This window comes from Bos indicus, chromosome 4 (assembly GCF_029378745.1).
Source record: "Bos indicus isolate NIAB-ARS_2022 breed Sahiwal x Tharparkar chromosome 4, NIAB-ARS_B.indTharparkar_mat_pri_1.0, whole genome shotgun sequence".
NCBI classification, from domain to species: Eukaryota; Metazoa; Chordata; class Mammalia; order Artiodactyla; family Bovidae; genus Bos; species Bos indicus.
The window spans coordinates 47069816-47081748 of NC_091763.1; the positions used below are offsets into that span (position 1 = coordinate 47069816).

At 47.4% G+C, this 11933-nt stretch overlaps 1 protein-coding gene across 14 annotated transcripts in view; it reads right to left on the minus strand.

Moving 5' to 3' along the window:
• The window catches only part of ATXN7L1 (ataxin 7 like 1), a 255289-nt gene that overhangs the window by 55680 nt on the left and 187676 nt on the right, over positions 1-11933 (minus strand). The window contains exon 1 of one of the 14 annotated variants that reach the window (XM_070787734.1): positions 2555-6343. The exons of 12 other annotated variants lie outside the window; for them this stretch is intronic. In XM_070787734.1, coding sequence (XP_070643835.1) covers positions 2555-2600 — 46 coding nt within the window. In that variant the 5' untranslated portion in view covers positions 2601-6343. Of the gene's footprint in view, positions 1-2458; positions 6344-11933 lie in introns of those variants that run through there. One more of the 14 variants, XM_070787737.1, reaches the window with a different exon arrangement.

The following is an 11933-nucleotide window of genomic DNA, read 5'->3' on the forward strand; positions in this document are numbered from 1 at the left end:
CAGACAGCATTTGATCTGTTAACCTGGTAATTTTAGTCTGGAAAATAGACCTCAAGGAAATATCCTCCCCCAAGAAAAGTTCAAAGACAGTCTTAGCAGCACTATTTAGAATAGTAAAAAAAAAAAAAAAAAATACCACAATCAACTGGATCTATGATAAAATAACTGAAAATGACAGGTATGATGGTTATCTCAACCTAAGGAAATGTGTGTGTGAGACAGTACTACCCAAATTCACAAGAAAATAAAAAATATCACCAATATCTATAAACACTAAACATTACTTTATAAAAACATGAAATATTATATATATATATAAACAGATGAAAAGTGAAAGTGAAAGTCTCTCAGTTGAGTTCGACTCTTTGAGACCCCATGGGCCATACAGTCCATGGAATTCTCCAGACCAGAATACTGGAGTGGGTAGCCTTTCCTTTCTCCAGGGGATCTTCCCAACCTAGGGATCAAACTCAGGTCTCCCGCATTGCAGGTGGATTCATTACCAGCTGAGCCACCAGTGAAGCCCAAGAATACTGGAGTGGGTAGCCTATCCCTTCTCCAGCGAATCTTCCTGACCCAGGAATAGAACCGGGGTCTCCTGCATTGCAGGCGGGTTCTTTACCAGTTGAACTACCAGGGAAGCAGTGCAATATGAACAGATATGTATCCATATATCTGTTACTATATATATGGATACATAACATAGATAGATGAGGAAAAAAGGGAAGATATAGGATGGCTCTGGTTTTGTTAAGGTTGTTTTTAAATCCACACAAGAAAAAAGAAAAATACACAGCAACAAACACTAATACATTCTTAACCAGAGAGGCCAAAAGGGGAGAAAACAGGTGCAAATTCAACAGGAGGAAAGACCGAAAAGCATATGTTAAAGTCACACCTCATTTGTTCACTCATTCATTCACTCGTTTTTTTTTTTTTCTAGCATCTCTTTCACACTGAAACACAACAGTAGTGATAAGAGAGACACTGCCATGGCCCAAGGGGTCCCTCAGGAAGAGGAGACGATCTCCAGATCCAGGTTGACCACCACCTGGTCATCCGGAGAGTACAGAACAGGGTTCCCATGGGAGGTGGGCTGAAGAACTTGAGGCCAGTGTATAGCCAGTCTGCCCCTGGGGACAGAGCTGTCATCCTCACCTTTTACTGACCCAGCTGCTCCCATGCGTCCAGAGCCAATACAGTAGTGGAGCGGTTGACAAGAAGTCCCACCGGTATGGTATCAACTCCTCCATCAGGGTGATCTCTGCCCCAACCACCAACATACCCACTGCGCAAGTCACATGAGTGTAACAATGCCACCACAGCCCAGGTGACAACTAGTGGCTTCCAGCTTTGTGATAAGCTGTTGGATTCTCCCTGAAGATGGCACAACTGACATCATCCCTGCCCCAGGGGCACCAAGGAGATAGGAGCGGCAGGCAGCCGGACACTGGGCAAAGCTGGGGTATCTCTGGTGGGAAGACACAAGGACAGGGGGATTCCCAATGTCTAAAATTACTCAAAAGCTGGGCTGAATCTTCCCAAGACTGTCTTGAGGCAATGTCAGTGGCCTTACCCAGGTGCCTTGGCTAAGCACACTGAAAGCCCTGGCCCTGATCTCAGGCATGCGTGGTCCACGCCTCAAGTAGGGCTGGAGGATCCCAAGGTGAGAGGCTGGGAAAGCGCCTAGGCCACTATCCACCTGAGACCGCTCAGTGCCACCCAGACCTCCTCTTCTTGGGAGAGCAAGGCCAGGGCCCCCAAACCTGTATTTTCAAAAAGATTCCAAGGTGATTCTCTTGTTCTGCACCAGCTTCGGGAGTCATTGGAAATGTGGACCAAACACTGCTGTCTTTGGAATCAGAAAGATCTGGGCTCAAATCCCAGCTCTGTCACTCATTAGCTGTGACTCGGGCAAAGAACTTAACCCCCTGAGCCCCAGTCTCCCTACCTATACAATGGGGACAATAATGCCCACGTCATACGGTTACAGGGGGCAGGTGCCCCTGTAGCACCGTGAGGGCCCCACCGCAGCACACGCCCCATGCTGTAATTGCTGGTCTACTGGTACAGGAGTCCCGTCACTGGGCGCATCAAGGGCAGGTGTCCCGTGCCCTCTCTCGTCCCTGGCATTCAGCCCAGGGACTGGCCCCGATAGACACGCACTTCGTTTGCTGTTGAAGAAATGAGCCTGTAAGGATTGATAATACATGGAAGGTGGTTGCCCTGGTGACAACTCACAGTAGGCACTTCATACAAATCCTCTAATACCTGAAAATGTAGACTTAAAAAAAAAACCAGACAAGAAGTAGGTTTCCTAGGTGGGCAGCTCTCCACCTTCTCCTTGCCCCCTGAATTAAAACTATTCCGCTTATAAGAATGCTCTGGGATCACACTGTTTAAAAACACGGGCTGAGTAAGGAGAGGCCAGGGCGGCTTGATTCCTATCTGTACCGACCTTCAATTTCAGGAGTGCAGGCCACAGTCTTCTACAACAGAAGGTGCAAAGTCCCAACTCACTGCTAAGCTCACGGCGTCACTCAGAACCACTCACCCACGGGCTGTCGTGGTCCTGCAGCAGCCACTAATAACGGAACCATTTCTGTTCTCCTTGGAGTGGCAGTTGGCAGTGGCAAACAGGAAGTTGTCTTGAAGCAGGGTGTGGCTTTGCCCTGTCAATGTACGCGCACAGAGACACCACTTGTTTTTCCCCCCTCCAGCCCTTTTCTGTTTCCCTCTGCTCCTTTTTTTTTTTTTTTAAGGAGCAGAAGGTCTGAATTATTTCAGTGAAAATACTTTTTTTTTTTTATATGATTTAAGATCAAACATCATCACCATACAAACAAAACCCAAGGGTAGAATAGAAAGGAGTCTAAAATACAACAAGGGTCTATTTCACTATCATTAGCCACTTGCTTGTGGCACTGAGTTAGTCCCTGGCTATGCATGAGGGGACGTGAGCCCTCCCTTGGTTTTCCTGGGCACACGGGAAACCAGACCCGCTAGAAACCAGGCCAGGTGTGTTGCCAATCATGCTCGGGCACCGACCAGTCCGCCAGGGAGCCAGCCACCAACATGGACTCAGGGCCTGCTGTGCACACACACTGGACTCAGGACCGTGCACGAATAGCAAAGAAGGAAAAACACAGGTTGCCAGTTTCCAGCAATTTTTAAAGTGCAGCGAAAGAGACCCGAAACATTTCTTAACACTGCTTGCATATAAAAATAAGTGGTGTTTTACCAATAAAAATCAGTGGCAAGTAGATAAATGCATCAAGTGTGGTTGGAGCTGCACATACATGCAGAGAAGTGGGGGTGATGGACTGCTAAGGTTCAGTGTCACTGCTTCCCGGGGCTAGGAGAGGCGTGCTAGAAAAGTTTCCACTCTATTCCTCTTCAGGCCTCGAGGCTGGCGCCTCCAGAAGGCCTGTCCAAAATAGACTGGTCCCCAACCCAGCCTCCTACTCCTGACCTCTTTCTCAGGCAGCTCATCACCCCACTCCATGCCTCAGCCCTGTCCCAGTGCCAGCCCACAGCCCAGGAGCACCGTCTAAGCTCAACCTCAGACTTGCTAAATGGATCGCAGGCTGACAGCATGCTCCGCCCGCTGTGACCTGGGCCCAGCCCCCGGCCATCCTGTGTAGCAAGTGTGCCCTGCGCTCACACTTACACATCCAGGGGAGACAGCCTCGCCATTTGGGTAAGGAGGCTGAGCCACTGACACGCTGGGCAGCACGACTGTGGGAGCCGTTTGCTGGCTCCTGGCTGAGGGCCCCGGCCAGTCAGAACGCACGACTTCCCCTTTAAGAGAGCACGCCCAGATGCGATTAGGGAAAGGCAGAAAGAAAAGCCCGGAATGGCCAGGGTTGTATCCTGAATTTGGCAGATGAACTTGGGTTTGCCTGAGCAGCACACACAGGAGGTGTGGTCGGAGGAGGCAGCGTCCTCAGAGGAGGATCGGAGCAGCCACCGGAGCAGCCACGGGTGGGAAGGGCCGGGTCCCTCCTGCAGCTCCATTGCACGATGGCCCCTGCAGGTTGCCTGGGCCCCTGGCCTGGCCTGGTCCCCGCGCCTGCAGGAACCTCAGGCCTTTCCGCTCTCCTTTCCCTCAGGGCCTGTCTGTCCTCACGGGCAGAGTCCACTGCAATATCCAGCACTATGTTTTGGAGAGACGTCATTATAAAGATCGAAAAATACTTCTGTATTTTTGTCCAGAAACAGTTTTGGACATTTTTACTGTGAATTCAAGTGGAGAGTTTTTATTCATTCTTTATATTTAGAAAGTTTATTCCTTGATCTTGGCAGGAGACAGTAGATTTGGGGGACAGGGGAAGGGGATGTCTAAAAAAGACAATGGATCCCCAAATGTCACGTGCTATATGATTCCACTGATACAAAATACCCAGCATAGGTAAATCCATAGAGACAGAAAGCAGATTAGTGATTGCCAGGGGCTGGGGAAGGAGAGAGCGAGGAGTGATTGCTTAAGGGGTACAGGGTCTCCTTTGGGGGTGGTAAAAACACTTTGAAGTCAGATAGAGGTGATGGATGCAGAACACTGAACAGACTGAGTGCCACTCAACCACAATTCAGGGCTTTAGGGTGATTAATTTTGTTATGTGAATTTTACCTCCATTAAAAAAGAAAAAGAGCAGTATAGTGTGTTTTAGGTATTTTTATCTTCTACTAGGATCTCTCCTGTGTTGCTTGCAACATTTCCTTGTAAAACTTGCCTATTAATCTTAAGTTAACCCTGGCACAAGAGTATACCCCTTTTAACAAGTAGTAAAAACAAACCTTTAAGACACAAAGGCTTTCCAAGACGCAGAGGTATGCCTCCACTGGAGAATTTCAGACTGTGGGAAGACAGCATCATCTCAGGCACGTAAGCTGGGCAGTGCTGACTTGGCCTTTGCAAGGCCACCTCAGGTTGGGACTGTCTCCAGCAGCTTGACCATATAACCAAAGCCAGAGAAAGAGAGTCTCCTAAGGAGAATTATTGTAGGAGAACATGATTTTGAGTCTCTAACTTTAGGCTTCCTTTTCTCCTCTTTCAGAGTTTCTTCCCAGAATATAGGAAAACCTGCTTCTGGCTGGAGAGGGCTGTGCTGCTTGAGGAGGCGGGACTGGCTTCTATAATCCATTTCTTTGGAATGGAGCCAGTGGGAATCAGGGAGTGTGGCCTGACCACCCACCTAACCTAGCCCCACTGGAGGGGGCTGGAGACAGGCTGCTCCCAAGAGTAACCCTGTGAGCCTTGTCCTCCAGACCCTAGGCCAGTGGGTCAAGGGCTCACAGGCACACTCCCCCCACTCAGGGGACTGTCAAGAGGAGGCCTGCTGGATGTTGCAATACCCAGAAGAAACGCAGATGAAAGGGTAGGCCCCATGGCCTGGGAGTCTGAGTCCTTCCAGAAACATCTGTGAGTAACTTTCCTACAGTCTGCTGAGAGCTCCAGGAAGACCTGGAGGACAGAGATGTCACAGCTTCCTTGGGGCTGCTCTCTCCCAGAACCCTCTGCTCCTTCTGGTGTACTTCCCCTGCCTCTTTCAGCCTGTTCTCTCTGCTCATTTCAGGTACCAGGTAATAAGTAGGTGGCCTAGCTTTTCAGGAAACAGATAAGATGGGGACTTCCCTGGTAGTTCAGTTGGTAAGACTCCAAACTCCCAAGGTAGGGAGCCTGGGTTTGATCCCTGGTAAGAGAACTAGACCCCACATGCCCCAGCTAAGAGTTCACACGCGCCAACTAAATATTCCACATGTCAAAACTAAAAGAACCTGCCTACTGCAAACAAGGTCGACGATCCCACGTGCGGCAACTAAGATCTGGCACAGCCAAATAAATGAACAAATATGCTTTTAAAAAAGAAAAAGATGGGGACTTCCCTGGCAATCCAGCAGTTAAGACTGTCCTTCCACTGCAGGCGGTGCAGGTTTAATCCCTGGTTGGGGAACTAAGATCCTGCATGCCAAGTGGGGGGGCCAAAAAAGATGAAACATATATACAACTCTGGCACCTGAGGAGCAGCAAGTTTAGAACCTTAATTCTAAACATACAAACAGGCAGGCTGGGCTTCCCTGCTGGTTCAGTGGGAAAGAATCTGCCTGCCAATGCAAGAGACACGGGTTTGATCCCTGATCTGGGAAGGTCCCACATGCTGAGAAGCGACTAAGCCCGTGTGCCACAACTATTGAGCCCATGCTCTAAAGCCCATATTCAGCAACGAGAGAAGCCACTGCAGCGGGAAGCCCATGCGCCACGACTAGCGAGTAGCCCTTGCTTGCTGCAACTAGAGAAAAGCCCTCCCAGCAACAAAGGCCTGGCACAGCCAAAAATAAAAAATAAAATGTTATATGTATATTACATATATATATATATATATAAAAACAAGCAGGCTCAGCCAAATTTAAAAATGGGCAAGGGATCTGAACACACATTTTTCCAAAGAAGATAACACAGACGGTCAATAATGACATGAAAAGACGATCAACATCATTAGTCATCAGGGAAATTCAAATCAAAACCACAATGAGATACCACTTCACACATACTAGAACGACTATGTATATAAAAACAACAACCAAAAAACCCCCAAATGGAAAATAACAAGGCTTGGTGAGGATGTGGAGAAATTGGAACCTCTGGGCACCATCTGTGGGAATGTGAAATGGTACAGCCTCTATGGAAAACAGTGTGGTGGTTCCTCGAAAAGTTGAACATGGAATCACCATACGATTCAGGAATTCTTCTCCTAGAGTACAGACCCAGAAGAAATGAAACCAGGTACTCAAACAAATTCCTGTATATGAAGGCTCATCGCAGCACTATTAGCAAGAGCCGAATGGCTCAAGCAACCCAAATGTCCATCAATGGATGAATAAATAAATTGCGGTATATACATAATCAGTTCAGTTCAGTTGCTCAGTCGTGTCCGACTCTTTACGACCCCATGGACTGCAGCACACCAGGCTTCCCTGTCCATCACCAACTCCTGGAGCTTATTCAGACTCATGTCTATTGAGTCAGTGATGCCATCAAGCCATCTCATCCTCTGTCGTCCCCTTATCCTCCTGCCCTCAATCCTTCCCAGCATCAGAGTCTTTTCAAATGAGTCAGTTCTTCCCATCAGGTGGCCAAAGTATTGGAGTTTCAGCTTCAGCATCAGTCCTTCCAATGAACATTCAGGACTGATTTCCTTTAGGATGGACTGGTTGGATCTCCTTGGTGTCCAAGGGACTCTCAAGAGTCTTTTCCAACACCACAGTTCAAAAGCATCAATTCTTCAGTGCTCAGCTTTCTTTATAGTCCAACTCTCACATCCATACACAACTACTGGAAAAACCATAGTTTTGATTAGACGGACCTTTATTGGCAGAGTAATATCTCTGCTTTTCAATATTCTGTCTAGATTGGTCATAACTTTTCTTCCAAGGAGCAAGCATCTTTCATGGCTGCAGTCATCATCTGCAGTGATTCTGGAGCCCCCCAAAATAAAGTCTCTCACTGTTATTCAACCATAAAAAGAAATGAAGTACTGATACATGCTACCATATGAATGAACCCAGAAAACCCTATGCAAATGAAAGAAGCCAGGTACAGAGGTCATGTATGATATACATGCTATTTATAGAAAATGTCTGGAATAGGCAAATCCACAGAGACAGAAAGCAGACTGGAGGTTGCCAGGGACTGAGGCAGGGGGCTAGGGAGTAGAATAACTGCTGAATGGGTATGCGGTTTTATTCTGGAGTGATGAAACATTTGGAACCAGATAGAAGTGGTGGTTGCACAACACTGTACATGTACTCAATGCCACCAAACTGTTCACTTTAAATTGGTTAGTTCATGTTATATGGATTTCACCTCAAAACCAAAAAACCCAAAGCTCTGCTGAAAGTAAGGGCCAAGACAATCCACACACAGAACAACCAGTTTCAGAATCACTGAGAGTTACCTTTAAAACTCTTCTTGGAATCACTTAAAGGAAGTAATTTTTAACTTAAGATAACTAAGGGGGCCAGTAGGATAGCAGATAGGTACTCACTTCAAGACAGACAATTCAGGTCCACAAAGAAGTGTTGATTTGTCTTAAGCAATACCCAGTCCCCTCTTCCCCTACCAGGCACGATGGCTGCCCTTCTATTTACAGGTGGAAGGCTGAGGCACAGCTCCCCTCTGCCAGCCCCCTCATCCCTGATACAGCCATCATTTCCACCAAAGGGACTCGGGTCTTAGACTTTGACATTGGGACATAGTCACAGACTCCCCCACCCCTAACCTCCAGAGCAAGAAGAAACCCCACAGGTAAACATTCTCTGCTACCTCTGCTGGCCCCTTCCAGGGCTGGCATCACCTCCTTGGAGTGGCAGCCATGGGGCTGCCCAGCCTGGCTTCTCCAGCACAGGCCCTGGGCTCTCCCAGGCCAAGCAGCACCACCACTGGACAGTCTCCCTTCTGCCTGAATGTTAATTCCATTTCTGCCCCATGGAGGTCACCCTGAACTGGTCCAGTTTCCCTTCCATGGACACTTTGCCAAATGCTTTGTTCCCTGAAATATCCTTCTCCAGGCTAAATACTCTCAGACATCTTCTAAAATCATTCCTCTCAAAAGGTCATTTTCACTCTTCTCCTGATCTCTGGGTGCTCTTTGGCTCCCACGGCCTTCCTAAACTGTGACACTCAGAAGGGAGACCATTATAGGTGGGCAGCTCCCATCTGTCTGTTGTGGATATTGTTCTCCTGTTAAGTCCACCAGGCACTCAAGCTATATTTTTTATTTCTAACAGCCACATCACCCTTAAGTCTTATTTCACACTCTTCACTGCCAAGCTGCTTATCCACAGGTGTCCTTTAAAAATGTCATCTTGTTGGAGTCAGTCCGCTGCTCTGACCTCTGGAGATCTTTCTGGACTCTGACTCATTAATGTAATTGTTCTTCCTCCTAAATCTCTCCTATCTTGAAAAATTGGATAATCCTGCCACTAAGACTATTCTTCTTCTAAATCCTCATTTATAACATGGAAGAGGAGGACGGGGCCAAGTGCGCAACATAATATATCCGTTGGGGTGACAGCAACCTGTGGACAGCACTCTAGAGGTGTGACTCTGCTGATCCACCTGCCATTCAGGGCAGGTATGTCACCTGGTCCACACATCTTCATCTTCATTGGTACAGATCCCACAGATGACTAACAAATGGGGCTAAAAACAGCCCTCCTGCTATCAGCAGTTGAAAGACTAAGTATAAAACTCTTATCAGAGCTTCACACAGTGAGTAATCAAATATGCCTTTATAACTGACAAGAAATACAATAAAAGGAGAAAACCTGGTTTTCCAATTCCCAGACTGCCCTCCTTTTTGGCAACCTATATAGTTGGTTGGTGGCAACCAACTATACACATTAGGCAGCTGAAACCAATACAAGGAGCACTGGCGTCCAAAAGCTGGAGTCTGAATACTGGCTCCCTCCTTCCAGAACCTCTGTGTTCTGAGGTTAAAAATATCTGCCCTTCAAGGCTATAGGGAGGAGTCAATGAGACGAGGCATGTAAAAGAGGTTTAAAAGTTGAGTCAGGCTATGCAAACATAAAAGAAGCATATTATGATTATTACTACTATAAATCTCTCCAAGATACCATTCCCACTGGCAGAAAGCTGCCAGTTAGGCCAACGAAAAACCTACAGATGCACTCAGGCTGCCAGGAGGCAGGTCCTCCAGCACAGAACAGCTGAACTGCTGTAAAGCATCTTCCTTTTCCCAAGGTTGGTGGGATGTGAGGGTTTGGCCAATTCATATGCAAAAGCCAAAGGGCGAGGAGGATGGCTGGGAAACTTCTCAGTATTCACTGCCAACCTCTCCAACACAGACGCCTGTGGGTTCCCTTCAAGGTTCTTCATTCGCTCAGGCTATGAGATTATCTATACAGTAGGGAGGGGGCACCCATAATCACTGTAGGCTGAGAAGCACACAATCTGAGACACCTCCAACCTAAGGCCTTCAAAGGTGGGTCTCCAATCCCACCCCAGCCTGACAGACAGGACGAAGAAATCGGGAGTATAACAGGGTCCCATCCATAAAGGCAGACTGGAATCAAATCAGAACAAAAAGTTTCTTAATCTCTGCGTTGCAGCCAGTTCACCCAGTTTGGATGGGGCAATGAATGAGAAGGCGGATGAAAGAAAGATATGTGCGGGCTGGAGCTCTGGCTCCCCAGCTTCACCGTCCAGGCTAAGACCACATCTTTATACTGGGACCAAAGGGCCTGACCTGTCCCTCTCCAGCTCAGTGGGACTATTATGAGAAAGTACAGGGCATGCTCTAAACCGTAGAAGACGAAAAGCAAACCTCATCCTCATTCTCTGCCAGGTTAGAGGAGACCAAAAAACAACACACAATACAAACAACCTTGCTTGTATATTACTGTTGTTGTTATTCAGTCTCTTAAGTCACGTCTGACTCGTTGTGACCCCATGGACCGCAGCACTCCAGGCTTTCCTGATCTCCACTCTCTCCACAGTTTGCTTGGATTTATGTCCATTGAGTTAGCGATGCTATCTAACCATCTCATCCTCCACTGCCCGCTTCTCCTTTTGCCTTCAATCTTTCCCAGCATTGGGGTCTTTTCCAACGAGTCAGCTCTTCACACAGATGAGAGAGACATGGAGGAGAAAAAGAAATCCACTGATGGCAGCACTGGGCAGTGAGAATCACGTCACGTTTCGGCCTATGTCACAGTTACTACCTTGGAAATTTCCATTTCAACCGTCCATTTTCATTTCACGTGTAAGTTGGTGATGCTGGGGGTGGGGAGCAGTGGGAGATTTGGACCTGTCTGAGAGGGACCCGTGTACTTGGATCAGGACAGACTTCCTACAGAAGGCCTTTCACAAGGCCCAGGTGATGTTTTCTCCCTCCCTTTCAATTTGTTTGGTTTAAAATATTTAACCAGAGGCACAATGAAGTGTCTCATTTGCCACGTTCTCCTGGACCATTAGACGGGGACTTCACACTTACTACGCTGATGAACATGCTACTTACCCATGCAAATTCTGGGAGCACACACACCAAGATGGGAGGTGCTCAAGGCACGCTCTCAGGGGCTGATTTAATTACACAGCCACACGGTGGGCAAAGCAGAGCAATTTTTAGCCAACTGCTCTAGTAAATATTATGGGAAGCCCCTTCATAGAGTGCTAATGCTGCCTAGTGATTTCGAACATGTTTGGCTTTAGTTCTCATTCAAACACGCACGTGGTCCCCAAAGACGCCACCACTGGGGCCAGAAAATCAAATAGATCATGCAGTAGCTGACATGCCGTCTTGCCGTTCAATATTATTATTATTATTTTAGTACTATAAACCCCGGAGTATTACTGTCATTTCAGTGAGGACAAACTGGAAACTCACTTTCCAGCCCCTGACTTCCTCAGCTCCTCCCCCAGTCCCACCGCCTGCTCTGGGCCGGCTGCACTGCTCCCCAGGGTTGGACAAAACAACCACCAGGAACCTATTTCGGACGTTTGAAACAATACCCAATCACTGCATCCACTCTCCCAGAGCGTCCCAGAGGAAATGGCATCATTACTTTCATTTTACTCCATTTGTGACCAACCAAAAGAAAACAACACATCCTAAGACAATTATCAGGGAATCTGATGTCGGCAGCTGGAGAGGACGCTCCGGAATGTTATCAAGTGACCTCTCGGAGAAATTAATTTTCAAGAGCTAAAATAACCTTCTGCTGCGCACGCCCGCCCGGCCGTTTCTCTAGCTGCAGAAACGGATTTCACTTTCCACAGTTAGAACAGAAAACTCTCAGGCATCCCCATTTTTTCTTTTTTTTTTCCAAAAAAGTCTATAAATAACCCAGGATCAGCAAAATTTATGCAAAACATCCTGCTAGAAGAAGAAATGTAAACTAAAACCACTTAC